At 36.7% G+C, this 16,357-nt stretch overlaps 1 protein-coding gene across 1 annotated transcript; it reads right to left on the bottom strand.

The window, feature by feature from the left end:
* Positions 1-3,626: 3,626 nt before the first annotated feature.
* On the bottom strand, positions 3,627-15,888 carry LOC134750634 (uncharacterized). The gene is made up of 4 exons (XM_063685853.1): positions 15,648-15,888; positions 11,999-12,435; positions 6,848-7,023; positions 3,627-3,952 (listed from the first exon to the last, which is right to left on the bottom strand). Exons 2-4 carry the CDS (start codon positions 12,420-12,422, stop codon positions 3,749-3,751), a joined length of 804 nt encoding a protein of 267 aa, XP_063541923.1. The 5' UTR covers positions 12,423-12,435; positions 15,648-15,888; the 3' UTR covers positions 3,627-3,748.
* Between the last annotated feature and the right edge of the window lie 469 nt (positions 15,889-16,357).

Genomic DNA, 16,357 nt, shown 5'->3' with positions numbered 1-16,357 from the left:
TAGCGGCAACAGAAATACATCATCTGTGAAAATTTCAACTGTCTAGCTATCACGGTTCATGAGATACAGCCTGGTGACAGACAGACAGACGGACAGACGGACAGACGAACAGACGGACAGACGGACAGGCGGACAGACGGACAGACGGACAGCGGAGTCTTAGTAATAGGGTCCCGTTTTTACTCTTTGGGTACGGAACCCTAAAAATCATCCGTATGCCGAAGCATTACGGGCGACTTTTGAACCTACCCCTCATGAAAAACGCATTCAATCTTAACCCAACGCACCTTACTCATTTTGTATGTGATTTTGAAATGCTCGCCAAGCGGGACGTTTTTGGCAACTCAAAACCCCATACAAAATGAGACAGAAACGCGTAGTTAGCAGCAAAAGTTGCTCAGCGGGCTAGGTGTTCAAAATGATCTTGACGCGACTTTATTGTCAAGAGAATAATAGCGTGTCAAGGTAATTTTGAACACCTCGCCCGCTTAGCAGCTTCTGTTGCTGACTGTACGTCACGTCACGTTCATTAGATATAATGAAATTTACACTAGGGGTACGGGTCACTACGGGTACTGAAATAACATGAAATGTGACATGCATGAACATTTAGGTTTCGTAAATCATATATCAACGAAATCTCTATTTTCTATGTTTTGCATGTTAAGCAAGTCTTTAAACAATAACATACCTATTGTAAAAAACACAGATATTAAATTAAACAAAAACTATGCTTAGAATTTTATTAGAAACAATTGAACTTTGTACAAACTTAACAATTATAATAAATTATTAAACTACAATAAATAGCCTTAGCAAGTAATCATCAGTCAATAAATAATTAAAATACCCAACACCTAAAACAAATAAATGCATATATATGTCCTTATACACGAATAGCATCTTTGTGCCCCGTCTTGTCTCGCCTGCACATGGTCCTCCTGCTGTTTAACGGAAGAGATAGCAACAGAGAAGGAAAACTTGAAACAAACCCGGCTCGGTGCCCGCCGTTATGCAACTGCAGCCGATCCGACTCCGCGCGTATCGACTTGTCTTTCCCGCGGACCCAGTCGGCGAGGTCGAGAGAGAGTCACAGGTCTTGGGCAACCCTGTGTCTCTTCGTTTGTGTCCCAGGCGATGCAGTGTCTGTGGACAGGACACTTCACCCGCGACGGCTTTGCCGCGTGGAAAACAACACGGGGATAGCCATGGAAAATGTTGTCGCCCTACCTGACACTGTTTCTATAGTCTGCAATAGACTTTAAGGCCATTGATTGATTGATACCCCCATATCATAGAGAGATAAGTACCTCAAATTATTATTTACAAGTAAACAACGCAACTAATTAAATGGAACATTAATAATCTTCTTGATGGTAATTACATGAGACTATTAAATACTAGTACTATGTTTTAAAGTAAATAACATGAAATTGTATATATTATTTGCAATTACATAGTGTTTTCGTAACAACGATGGTCACAAAAATAGTTATTTCTTTTACAAGGGGGCAAAGTTGTTGTTTTACCTATCGTGCTAATATTTAGACGCGAGCAAGCGAAAAATTTTGAGCGTTGCGAGGGTTCCAAGGCACGAGAGTTGAACAAACTTTGCTCCCGAGTGACACACATACATTTTCATCCAACACATTACGAATCATATTTAAATGAACGTTATTAAATATTTATCATTTAAAATCTTCACGTAAAAATCAATTATATTAGCAAACAACTTAAAATTAACATCGGATTTCTTTGGCACACATGTGTATAAAATGCAATTTTCTCATCACTTTTTGAAGTATAAACAGAGCCTTTACGATCATGTGTGGTGAAAATTATTGACATGAAAAAGTATTCCAAAAATTTTTTGTAACATTTGTTTTGTATTGTTGCACACGGATTGTTACAAAAGTTAAATCAATGGGTTTACTTTTTTTCTCCGTCAAAATAAAAGTTAGAACTTCATTTTTCTCTTATTTAAAAGTAATCACAAGCCAATTTTCTAAAAGTATTTTACAAAATATAGAAATTAAATTTTATTAAGCATTTATGACCGGTGTAACAAAAACTCGAAAGTAAGAATCTTGCACGAAGTAGTGAAATGTTTTCATTAATACTTTACTTTTAAAATTATATATATGACAACGAAAATAATGTATTTTGTTCGGTTCAATTAAGTTACTATTCAGAATAAACGCATTATGTATAATTTTATTAAATTGTACCATCATTAAAGTATTACTACTGGGAATTATTTATAAAAATAATCCATTATCATTTTCTGCGCTAAATTATTGTCTATGTAATTTACCAACATTAGACAGACCAAACAAATTAGCTTCTATGTCTATATCTTTAGGTAGTTAAATAAATGTAAACAATGTGCTTTTACATTTTCGGGTACTTGAAACATTTATCAATTAACCAATCAAATAGAAAACTGCCTGAATATGTTTCTCATCGTTCTGGCTTTAACCTATTTCATTTAATCGTGTAATGTTTTCATCTACCCTCATGCAAACGGCTAAATATTCGATCTCGATTTAGGTTATTTATGGGGGCGTAGTAATAGTATATATTACAAAACTAAATTACTATTGATTAATCATTTCATCCCGATATATTCCTATTAACATAATAGCACGATTATAGCAACTTCGCTATTACGCTAAGTAATAAGACGAACTGCCGGTAGGCCTCCAACGAGGTGGAGCGACGACCTGGTGAAGGTCGCGGGAATTCGGTGGATGCGAACGGCACAGGATCGGTCGGAGTGGCGAGCCTTGGGGGAGGCCTATGTTCAGCAGTGGACGTCTATCGGCTGACATGATGATGATGATGATGAAGTAATAATATCGTAGTAAAACTTTCGTAAGTTTTAACATATCGTCATCATCATCATTCAATTTAAGAGCTGTGGGCTCTTGTCGGTGCAGCGTGATGAAGTTGTCTCCACCTTGGTCGATCCGAAGCCAGCCCCTTAATATCCTGGTACGACACGGCCCCTGCATGCTCCTTTACTTGGCTCATATAACTTTTTATTGGCCTTCCCCTACCTCTCCTTCCGTTTATTTTCCCTTCTATGATGTTCCTGATGAAGTGGTCATGTCGTAGCAGGTGGCTGATCATTTTTCCTCTTCTATTCTTAATTAGTGTTCGGTACTTTTATATGTACGCACAAATACTATGTATTTTTCTTTTCTTATTTCTAAATCGGTTAATACTTAATCGAATAACTAGCATAGTCCAAAACGGAACAAGCCTAAAACGGAACGCTATTCAAAGCGCGCAACACCGAAACTCGAGTATTGCCATATTTTCTTCTCAACGATCTCGAAACACGAAAACCGCCGTCGCATCGCTCGCTCCGAAGCTTAAGCTCAAAACCCAAAATCAAATCTTACCAAGTGTCCAGCACAAATAGAAGATCGTCTGTCGACTCCAGCCTATGAGGTTGCTACATTCATCACCGAAGGAACCAAGAACAGGGGCCCCTGGAGAAAGTCTACCACGTCATCAGGTTAGTCCCAAATTACGGTCTATGCTATGCTATAAACTACATTTCCCCAACAATTAGTTTTAACACATCGAATTAAATTGACTTGAAGAATTTTCTTGCCCAATAAAATACCTAATTGTGGTTTGTTTGCATTATTTTTAATACCTAAAGATACAGACTATAGGTATCCAACCATTTTTGGTTTTGGCTTAGACCACTGGAACATTCTTTGTCCGTATTTTAAAACTACGCAACTCCACCAGGAGCTGTAATGTACATGGGGGCAGGAGTCTGCCTAGGTTTCTGCATGTTATATGCCCTGTTTGCAGCCCAGTCCTTGGCGTAGCCATTTCCTGAGGAGTAGGCGTAGCTACTACCGTAGTCAGAGTTAAAGTCTGAGGTATCACTGCCGCCGAAATATGAGTAGCTGGGACTGTGGTGGTGATGGTGCTGGAACAATGAGAGAAACGGTTTAAGGCTTTCCTGACTTGGCAGTAAGGTATCGGTGGGACATTTTATTAGTAATTGCCGAAGGGATAAGACTTATGTTAATGCGGCTTAACGGCAATCAAGAAGAAATACTGATTACTAGTATCTGAACTTTGCTAAGAAGTCACGAAACTTGACAAGTATATACCCTGAGTTTTGAAGGTGTCTGAATGTTACTTAAGAGCTCTCCTTACAATTCGGACAATTACCAAATCTAACTATACGTTAGGACATTCAATAGAATACAATACAAATATTCAATATATTTATTTTTTATTATATTTGTATTAATACAATTTTTTTTAAGTAATTTTTTGTCGAGATTCAATTCTAACTACTATACATGTCATGTCAGTAGCAAACAAGTTCACAAGATTTAAAATGAAATCAGGATCTTTGGATTACGAAAGGGATAATATATTTTAATATATTTTTTGTAGATACATTATGATTGCATGCAAAATTCTTTATACAAAATTGAAATGGAATGTGAGCAATAGATATTAAATACTAGTTACGAGTATAATGTGGTGTTAAATATATAATTTTATTTAGTGTAGTATGTACGAGTATCACCCTATAGTATAAAAGCATGCAATATTATATTTTTAGGTACTGTGAAGTATAAACTTAAATCGAACAAACATTTAAAAATAAACTCAATATTATAATCTCCAGCCGCTTACGAACTAAAACTTACGAAGACAAAAGAAAATCATTTGTCAAAGGTTTAAATTATAATTGAATGATAGGCCTTTTTTAAGCCTCTTGACGGCTAAAAGAATTTTTTAGATAAAAAAAACCGTTTCCATCCTTCAAAACAGAAACTACGTATATCAACAAACTACCTATTCATTCCAACTCTCCGAAGTTGTATAAATGCTCATTTATTATATTTTTTGTTGCTCAATACATATGTAACAAACGGGTCTCCATTGTTTCCCATAAAGTTTTAAGTCATAATATATTGTTTGTCCAAATTTTCGCTAGTCATAATTCGGTTTTACTCAGAAACGCGTAACTTTTCAGGATGGCCATAAAACAAACCAAACTTAGCCTGACCTATCTATAGGATAACCTTACGAAAATCCTGAAAAGTTAACGGTTTCAGAACTATGACTAATGATAATCTAACAATAACATTATGACTTTCAATAATTATGTCAAACAAAGGGACCCCGTAACAAACATTATTGTTAAACCCTTTTAGTAGCGTCAGCTTGTTCGAATATTAAATCAAGAGTAGTATTGCAATAACTTAGGAGAGTCGAGTTTTCAGTTCTAGACAAGCCAAATAAATTTGCTCTTCAATAAGTTTTAGTTGTCACTAATCTCGAGGCCATTTTATACTAGACAATCGATACATTGAATTGCTTGATGCAAAATAAGGGATTAACTTTTTACAGCAAAAATGGCTAGGATTATTGTTTTATCTGGGGTTTATATTTTGAGTGGGTAGATAACGGATATTGACTGAATTTGCAATGAATAGGTATGTTTTGTTTGAAAATCTGTTCGGTATTTAATTGATAAACAGTTAAAATCGACGAATATTATTATATCGTTATATTTTTTGTTTTGATTCATTTCGCATGTCACATGTTTTTTTTCTGAATTATTCAATGATCCAAGACAATTAATAGTTAAAAAAGTGAAATAATAAACTCATTTTTGTGATATTATTTGCACATGAAAATAACCAAGAACAACTAAAGTTCCATTCTAGAAAATTTCACTATTAATTTGGAATACTAACGTCTGAAGAAATTTTATCACACAATATCAATTTAAAGCGCCGCTCCGGATCGGACCTGGTCCAACAGATCTCCTTGGCAATTCAACGGGGCAACGCTGCCAGTGTCATGGGGACGTTTGGGCCGGCTACGGTCCGGGGTGGCACCATAGCCTAAATAGTTTAATTTAGTGGTTAAGATTGACAAAGCCTGTTGCGGATTACATCATTTGTAAGTAGATGACGAAGCCTGTTGCTGATTTGCTTTTGTGTCCACTTGACGAAGCCTGCGTTGCCGATCACGATCTATGCATGGATTTTCTATTTACTGTTTTATTTATTGTGACGTGAAAATGAATATAAAATATTTAAAAAAAGAAAGATTTAAAGCGACAGTTTGAGGCATTTAAATGTGCAATTGCTACCTATTGCTGTTTTGTGCACGTATTTTTACATAAACGTTAAATGTGCAATCATATAATTGCAGTGGAAAATAAAATTAACAAAGCAGTGTTTGTATATAAATACAGGTAATCGGAGTGAATTTCTTAGTGCCCAATTTAAGGATGACTCACGTTAGACCGGGCCGTGTCCGGGCCGGAGCTTCCGGCGCTTACTTTTCTATGACATAACAGGTGATCACGTGATGCTTTCCATAGAAAACGAAGTGCCGGAAGCTCCGTCCCGGACACGGCCCGGTCTAACGTGAGTCATCCTTAAAGTGGGTACTTAAATTTGCTATTATAGTGACGTGGGTAGTGGGTACGTCAGTTTACGTCACCATACTAGCTGTGAAGAAATGTGGATAATATTTAACTTAGGGCACGGACTAGTGTTCTACAAAATACAAGAGTAATAAATAATTTACACAAAAAAAATACTCTACTAGTAATATTGATGATTGTGCTAATGATATAGTAAAATATTTTTATAAACAATAGAAAAACAATAAGATCATAGTCATGTAAAATACGATAAGAATACTGACTAAAGCAGATAATATACCATAATGAAGAAAATGAGGCAAATATATAAGAATCCCAGTGACAAAAGCTGATGCTGATATGATCAATAATGATTATGATCATAAACTTACCAACGTCCTACCTTAACTTCTATCCTACCTTGCAAGCCTTGAGCGTGCTCAGGAGACCTGGCAGTAGGACGGCGGCGATCAGGAGGAGTTTCTTTATCAGGAGAACTGCTAGAAGAATCGGGATTAAAAGCAGTTTGGTCTTCAATGCTGCTAGTAGGGTGAGGAGGGGGACAACGACTGCTAACTTCTTTTTGCGGCCGCGACCTGGAATGAAGAACGATGGGTTGTTAATTATTTTTTTAGAAAAGGTCTGTTGTATAAACATGGTATTATCACCATCGTTAAATAAACAATAATTTATAATTTATTTTAATAAATAAGTTGGAACGCAAAATGCTCTAGTGCAGAAACGTTAGAACAACAATGACCCTCTTTCAGAGCATGAGAAATGAAACGGAATTATTTATCAATGAAGTTGTTATTTTTTGAAATGTTATCATTTAAAAATAGGAATGTTCTGTGTAGAAGTTTTAAGCAATAATATCGCACTTGTATGATTTATGTACTTCTGTTAATATTAACGAGACATTCTGTGGTCAAATAATAGATCATAATAAGATAGGTCATATTATGATCTATCTTTTGACCACAGAATATCTGACTTTCATGCAATAAAAATATTTACACAGGCCGAGATTTCACAGGTTCATAAATAATCACTTGTTTACTCCTTCCTTCCTACAAAGAAAGTCTGAATAACATTTCATAATTGTTCACCTTAGCCGAAATATATCGATGGCAATTTCATTAATGCGAGTCGGACTCACCCACCGAGGGTTCCGTACTTTTTAGTATTTTTTTTTTGTTATAGCGGCAAAAGAAATACATCATCTGTGTAAATTTCAACTGTCTAGGTATCACGGTTCATGAGATACGACCTGGTGACAGACAAACGGACAGAGGAGTCTTAGTAAGGGTCCCGTTTTTATCCTTTGGGTACGGAAACCTAAAAAAGAATTCCCACTATTATTGCTGTCGATTCTAATTTATGACTTCCTTTGAGCAATATCTTTTTTTACTAAAAAGCCTGGGGAAAAGTTTTTAGTTTTTACTCGTAGTTTCTTAAAAAAAAAAACACCGTGCACCATATTAAAATAATAGCAATTAATGAATAAAGCAAATGAATTTACCATAACGTTAAGAATAAACAGTTTTGCTCTCTTTTTCACGGATTATTATTGAATTAGCGTTTTCCCACGAAGCGCTCCGATGACCCGACCTAAGTAATTGATTGTCACAGATGAGGTCTAAATTGCTATTAAATAAGTTGAGAAAGTGTTCTGTTGAACTTTTGATTAATTGGAAAAAGGTAAAAGAAAATTCAGTCAAGGTCGTGCGCGGGTTAAATAAAACATGCATAAAAAGTGTGTTTTGTTTATGAGGTACAATAGATACCTCTTGATTTGGTATACATTTGGGACTACAGTATGGGGTTCTTCAAAAAAGGAGTGTACAGGTTTTTAAAGGGTCGGCAACGCGCATGTAATATCTCTGGTGTTGCAGGCGTCCATAGGCTACGGTGACTGCTCACCATCAGGCGGGCCGTATGCTTGTTTGCCACCGTCGTGGTATAAAAAAAACATAATCGTAATCGTAATTAAATTTACTAATATTTCAAAGCTGGTATGGACCACTAATGTCAAAAAGAAGTACCTACTTAGGGCGGCACGTACTGCAACCCTATGAGGTACTACAGAACATTACGGCCCAAAGAATCTGGAATTTTCTGGATGCAAAGGGCATTAGTCAATAGATCACTGTTTGGTCGACGTGATACGCAAAGGCCCACAACGCCTCAATAAAAAATAAATAAAAAATAAGCTGGTATAAAAATTTGTATCAGTATTTTTTATACTTTTGGTATTCGATAGGTAATTTTAAATATAGGAATATTTCCCACTTCGAGGCTTATAGCGTAATTAGGTATGTCACGCCTTAGAGTCGTTTTTAATGTCGCATTTTTTATAACTTTTCAATGCCAATTATTAAAGTTTTTTTATAAGTAAGGTTCATGAAAATTTACCTAGTATGTTGGGTGGAACAATTCCAAAATTATTGCTTATTACCTATAACTTATTAAACTTATTCCGATAATTCCATAACATGAATTTCGAAACACACTCACCTAACGCCTCTTTGTCATACGTTTACCGAATTCCATGCCTATCTCATAATATTTAATAGACAGCCTGTTTCGCAAATCCCAATCATACCTTCGCCAAAATACAGAAAATGCTAAAACAACGCTAATGAACACTGTGCTCTGTTCCCCTGAAAATAAGGTTCAGAACTTTAATCATATTTTCTTGGAGACAGGAATTTAGAGGTGCCACGCAAATGGTACATTTATCGTAGCTTTAAATTCTTATAACGTCCCGACTTCCAGAATATAGGAGTGCGAGGCGCGAATATAATTTTAGTGCTTTTCGGATTAAGAACGAAAATCAAGGTGTGGGCTTGGCTTTAAACTATGGTTTTAGCGTTGGATGTTAACAAAACGAATCTCTCTTCTTCCTCGCGTTATCCCGGCATTTTGCCACGGCTCATGGTAACCTGGGGTCCGCTTGGCAGGGGGTGCTACGGACAGGAAACCTCCCAGAGTGCCGAGTCCCTTCTCATTCCTCTTGATCAGCTGATCCGGGGGAAAGGGAAGGGCTCTCGGACGGTGCGCCCCGGGGGCCACGATAGGTATCTCTTAGTTTCCAGGTAATTGCTTACCGGTGCTGCCAATGTCCTGTCATGGCGGGGGGTTAGGGGGGTTCCGCAAAGGGTGTCCTCTCAATGAGGGAGAGTTCACCCGAGTGCGTGCCTAAGGGGGCCTTTGGGCCGGGCGACTGCGGTCGCGGATGGGGCCTTCGGGCCGGGCACCTTCGGGCGCGTGAGGGTACAGGAATGACGCTGACCTGTATCCTAGGGGGGCCAGCGGGTGCGGGACCAGCATTGCACGGCTAAATAAATAAAGGGATGAAAATCACACGGGTCTGAGAAGTTTCGGTAGCTCAACTGGTTAAAGTGATCGGAACAGTGTTCCGAAGGATCGAGTTTAGGAATCTTGTCTAAAGGAATTTTTCAGTTTAAGTATGTTTGTATGTCACTTTATTGCACATAAATAAGTTTACACAAAATAGACATAGTAAAAATTGTAAAGTATATGTATAAAGGCGAACTTATCCCTAATAGAGATCTCTTCCAGCTAACCTTTGAGAAAATGAGAGAGGAATAAACACTAAAAGGTGAGAGAAAACTAAAAATTAACATATAACAACATTAAAGTTTTGAACAGACATAAAGTAGGATGAGGTTAATCTGACACGCTCGAGTAACTACAAAAATCCCCCCTTGGGCTCCCCGACCGTAAAGAGAGTCCTTGTGGTTGTACCCTCTCTGGTCTGTTTGCTCGCAGTGTGACCGCAACTGGAGCTTCTACTCTAATTGCTGTAAAGAGCTTAGAAAATGTTCGTCTTTCTAAACTACTCTTAACGCAAAAGCTTGTAAACCGAATTAGAACCTTAAATGTAAGACGTTAGGTTTGAAATTGGCAGTGACAATTGCCGGTTTATAAGACATTTTGATTTGTACAGTGAAATTCTTGATACTTTGCAGTTTATTTACTATTGTGGTTTTTATAGATATAATGGAATAGAATTGTTTATACGTTTTCAATTGAATTTCTTGGGATTGGCTTTTAGATTGTTATATTGGTTTTGACATTGATAGATAGTTTAATATAGCTTCTTCTGATTCTGATTTAATATACATATACAGTGGTACTACGTAAGCAAAATTAATAACTAGCTTAAATCTAAAATAGGCCCTTGAGGCATTGTACCAAGGATGCTGGCGGCATTTCCCCGCTGTATCGCTTCTTCTATTATTTATTTAATTTCGAAGACGATATTAGTTTAGAAAATAAATCTAAAATTTTAAAACTGTTCAAGAGTCAAGAGCCAAAGTCAAAGTTTTGTATGAAAAACTTAAATTCGCTGTATTTTTTTACCTATGGTATCTGAAGCTACATAAACTAATTACAGACATAGATATACCTTATCCTATTGTAAGTACAAAGTTTCAGAGCAATCTAGCTAGTCGTTTTAAAATGAGAGCGGAACTACGTTTGTATGGAAAACCGAGCTTGCCGGGGACCCTTAATCTAAATTGATGTTGAATTACTAAACGCCCATCATACAGCTTACAGCGGACTTACAATTTCATGCTGGTAAAGGCGAAACTGTATAGCTTCCAAATTTAGGCTACATAATTGTTGCCAACGATTTTTCAAAGGACTTCAATATTTACCAGTTAATGAAAAACCTGATCTCCTACTGCTCTCAGACTTTCACGGGACTGAAATTACATCGATGCTGTCTCGAATACGTCGTCAAGATTATAACTTTACATCGGATATAATAATCTCCGGAACTACCGAACGTGTTCTCAGCAGAGTAACAGAGAAAACAGAACACTTTTCTAAAAGAGACTGTGTGATATTAATGTGTGGCGGTAGTGACTTTAATTCTAATTATAATTATATAGATAAAATTGTAGACAGTTTCGAAATGGCATTCAAGCTCTGTCACATACCAATGTTATTGTTTGTAATGTACCCCCGAGCACTGACACAAATTGACGGGTCGGGAACCTCCAGTGGTGGAGGCTGAAGTAGAGGGGGTCACGTTCTTAGTATTTGACATCTGTGTGACTAACAGGCCAATAGGGTATTTGACTGTATTTGACTGTATTTGAAATAAATTAATTAACACCATGCATAAAATAAGGCACCAGAAGATTAATAGAAAAACGTAGACATCAGTTATTTTTAGATACAATTTTATTTTAAACCCCGTATAAAACTTTAAAGAGTAGGTAATTTGATTCTGACGTCACATGCTATTGTACTGTTTCATATTATAATCCATAGTAGCAAAATCGTTTTTACAGTTCTAACAACCCTACAATATTAGTTTGCGTTGTTTTATCACAGAGTTCCCATGGCCACCTCCTGTCTCTATCATCATGTCAGCTCCATGTCATCATAATATTGAATTGCCATCCATTTTACATATGATTGTAAAATTTTAGCTCAACCGGAAATCGGGAAGTGGGTCAAATTTTGCTTCCAAGATTTGACCTACACTAACTAACACATACATAATAAGAGGTTAAGTTAAATAAAACTCACCATCATCCACATCCTCTTCCTCAATAGTCCTCGCTCCTTCCGGCAAGTTCACCTTCATCCCCTTCATCCTGAAGAACTCCTTCACAACCTTCACTGCATACTTCGTCAGTTCCGCCCACTCCGATAAAAACCCTCTCGGTTTACTCACTTCCATTTCTTCTTTCTTTATATTTAACTTATCTACAGTTTCTTGATCTAAAGGTACAAAACTGATCATGTTGTTTGCTCTGATAGTTTCGTTTCCGTTATCGTCGCCGAATAATGTTTTCTTAGCTACTTTTAATGCTTTATATTTGACGCAGGAAAGTGCCTCGCCGCGGAGGAAGCAGCCATCTTTGACGTAGCGGAGGTAACCTTCTTCGGCCATGATGGTATGAAGTGATAGAAGAAGGATAATGACTGTGACGAATGACCTAGGAATCATGGCTGCTGCTTACCTGAAATATTAAATAAATTAACATGAGTTTAATCAAGCTGAGCAGACAATCGTAACTTTAAGATAAACACCATGGCACAGTTTTGCCGTTTGGAACACTTCTTGAGTTAATAAATATGTCAGGGCGTCCGACAGCTGACGCGGATGCATGAAGCGGGTGAGCGGGTTAACGAAAAATAGAATGAGCAACGCTAACTGGCGCGGATGCGTGCGACGGATTTTACCTACAATGGCATCCGCGTGCGTGCGCCAGCGTTATGGAAAATAGCGTCGCTGCGCAGTTGCGCCAACGTTGCGTTAAGCAGCAGCCATAGAGTTGACTAGATGCCGACGATCAGGAGACGCTAGTGGGGGGTGGCTCTTAAGCGCCTTGTCTGTTTACTTTGTTTAACAACAAATTTCTATAAAATAGACATTACATCTTCACAAACTGAAACATAATGTGTAGAGTCACTTCCCGAAATGCCCGTACGGATGTTTACCCCAGAAGTTTTCCTATCTCCGTCCAACTTTGACTATTATCGCTTTTCGCACTTCGCTGGTTATCGGTAATGAATTTCCTAGATAGTTTAATGGATATTTTCTATTTCCATTAAACTGTCAATACAAACAAATAAAAAATTAATAGAACGAACACAGGGAAAATAAGTAGGTACGAAGAAAATAATTCAAAAAACAAAGCTATTTTCCTGTTCTTTCACAATTTGTCTAGTCTCTCTCTATAATAATGTATTTTTTTATAAAGGATCTTAAACGAAGTATCTTAGGAAAAGAGACTTGGACAGTCAGAAGTCCCAGACAAGAAAAGGATACCTAAATAATATGTTACACTTTCTTAAGAAAGTTATTTGCATCCGTGAAACTTTTAATCATAGAGTACGCACTTGACAGAGTAACACCCACGTCTCACTACAATTACAGGATGTCATGTCTGTGTCAAAGTATTTTACTCTGCAATCTGTAGCCAGATTATAATCATCAGATAGTTAATATTTGCTGTAATTACCTATACCAGCTGGTAAAATTCAAGATGGTTGACCAGGTGGTTGCTAATCGACGCTCATTGGGTCATATAACGTTTATAACATACATGACGACGATGATGATGATATCATACTAGTATCTGCCCGCTACGTAGAATGCTGACGATGATTGATAAATCCTATATCCATCCCTCAAACTATACCCTGGATAAGCGTGAATTTTGATGTTTTGATGACTTTTACAGAACTCTAGCCTTATAGCGATATTCAGAGCTTTTAAAAAGCTAAAGCGTTACGTAATGGTCGTGCAAAGTCCTTTTATAGTTCAGATTGATCCTCTAATAGTGTTTACGTAACTGCTACAATACTAGTACTATAAAAATGATTTTGACGCATTATTAGTCCAAAATAGGTACATAAAAGCGCCAGTATTAAAGTCGCCTATAGTACTAATTAGTACTATAATCGTTTTTTGCATATCTATTACAGTGCAGCACTTTAAAGATTCTTTTGTATGATCCTATAAGCGTTCTGAGAGCTAATTTAAAGAACTTAATTGCTCTTTAACTTACAGAGCCAAGACGCTCTGATAAAAACCTTTATAGTACAAGCAGTCACAATGGTTACCATTATAGGCCTACTATATCACTGTTTGGTGATAAAATGCCTTACTTATAGAACCTTTTGTTACTTGTAAAACTTTCTTATTAAAGGGCAAAACTTCAAAACATAAATTTTGTTTCAAAGACATTTTGGAAAAGTTTTTTGAAACGAGCGTTGAAAGTGTTAACTCGGCAGTGGTAATTAAGGTTTTAGTGCGGGAATAAAATTAAGAGGCAGAATAAGGGTTCTAAATTTTTATCGAATCTAGGTAAATAACTTAGAGAATTAAGGCTCCTCGATAATATCTTTTTTAAATAGTGAGGGAATAAAATTAAGAGGCAGAATAAGGATTGTAGGTTTTTATCGAATCTAGGTAATTCGGATAATTTAGGCTCCTCGATAATTCCTTTTTTAAATAGTGAGGGAATAAAATTAAGAGGCAGAATAAGGATTGTAAGTTTTTATCGAATCTAGGTAAATAATTTTGAATTTATTAGGCTCCTCGATAATTCCTTTTTTAAATAGTAAGGGAATAAAATTAAGAGGCAGAATAAGGTTTGTAAGTTTTTATCGAATCTGGGTAATTCGGATAATTTAGGCTCCTCGATAATTCGTTTTTAAATAGTTCTTTTACTTTTATAGGTCTACCGTTTAACATGGTTTAACGGAGGCAGTTGGTAAAAAGTTGTTAGGGTTACGTACCCAAAGGGTAAAAACGGGACCCTATTACTAAGATTAGACTCCGCTGTCCGTCTGTCTGTCTGTCTGTCACCAGGCTGTGTCTCATGATCCGTGATAGCTAGACAGTTGAAATTCTCACAGATGATGTATTTCTGTTGCCGCTATAACAACAAATACTAAAAAGTACGGAACCCTCGGTGCGCGAGTCCGACTCGCACTTGGCCGGTTTTTTTATAGACCGGTTGATGGCTTGGCTGCATGAAGCTGATATGTACTATCATCATCATCATCATCATCACGATTCTTAAGAGCCTGGCTTTTGTCGGTGGACCAACAAGATTTGTACTATTTTAAGTGCATAAACGACCGGTCTGGCCTAGTGGGTAGTGACCCTGCCTGTCAAGCCGCTGGTACCTGGGTTCGAATCCCGGTAAGGGCATTTATTTGTGTGATGAGCACAGATATTTCCTGAGTCATGGGTGTTTTCTATGTATTTAAGTATTTATACATTATATATATATATCGTTGTCTGAGTACCCATAACACAAGCCTCCTTGGGCTTACCGTGGGAATTAGTCAATCTGTGTAAGAATGTCCTATAATATTTGTTTATTTATAAACATACCGACAGTATAGTTAGATACACTATACACTACACTGCTGCATAAAACAATATTTCAAGCAACAGGTTCTATATTCTGCATTTTTTTTTCTGGAACTGTACAGTTCTAATTATTTAAAGATAGATATTACATTGGTACTTCAGATATTTCCTTTTTTTATTTTACACGTAATTTTAATTTTTTTTTTTTACACAAACGATTACACTTAATGAATAATTACTAAATCATCAATACGTTTCCTTTCTTTAACTTATTCAATCCATTAGCACACATCCTCATATCATACATATAAATAACCGTGTCTGCGTATACCTAAAACTTACTTCGCAATGGCACAAAATTGGCAAGCACAAACACTTCACTCCGCACAAATAGAAAAAAAAAAAACAAATTTAAAAATCGAACGCACGCCGCGGGCTCCAGCGGTCCAGTGTCAAGAACGCGCCCCTGATTCGCTATTTAAATGATCTAGAATAAATCAGCGAGCCAATCGGGTGGATTTAAATATGATCCGAATGATTTCGAAATCGTAAAGAACTGCATAGTGGTTGATATCGCGGCTTTGCTTGGGAAGATTAGACCAAGTGCGAGTGAAGATGATAAATAACTTTTTTTATAAATTGTCATAAATAAAATAAAAAAATGTTATTTAAATCTGTTTTATTAATTAACAAAATAATGAGTAGAACGGCAAATGATGATAATAATAACCATAAAGGTGGTTATGCAAACTATTCCTTAAACCCAATTTACATTGGGGCAGTAGGTATTATTGGTTGTTTTTTGGATATACGAGTAAAGTGCTACGATACTCGTAGATTTAATTGAATACGTACCTGGTATCCATGGAGACTATATAAAGGAGCCAAATCTCTATGTATGAAAAGTGTCCATCAAAAAACAGTAATTAAGCGGCGCCACCATACACCGAAATACTACCAAAAAAAACCTACGTAATTTGGTCGGGTTATTTGTTGCCTTACATGTTATACTCACGTCCCAGAGCCTAACTAGCGCCACCGGAGAGATTAGG

The sequence above is a fragment of the Cydia strobilella genome, chromosome 20 (assembly GCF_947568885.1).
Source record: "Cydia strobilella chromosome 20, ilCydStro3.1, whole genome shotgun sequence".
In the NCBI taxonomy this organism is placed as follows: Eukaryota; Metazoa; Arthropoda; class Insecta; order Lepidoptera; family Tortricidae; genus Cydia; species Cydia strobilella.
The sequence above is the reverse complement of the archived record's forward strand: the minus strand, read 5'-3'. Positions and strand labels throughout refer to the sequence as shown.

Bases quoted from the DNA above. Each gene is read 5' to 3' on its own strand.
- LOC134750634 (XM_063685853.1), bottom strand. From the start codon at position 12,422: ATGATTCCTAGGTCATTCGTCACAGTCATTATCCTTCTTCTATCACTT. The intron at 7,024-11,998 runs GTGAGTTTTATT...TCTTCATTCCAG, and splicing joins GGAAGAGGATGTGGATGATG to GTCGCGGCCGCAAAAAGAAG. The intron at 3,953-6,847 runs GTAGGATAGAAG...TCATTGTTCCAG, and splicing joins GCACGCTCAAGGCTTGCAAG to CACCATCACCACCACAGTCC.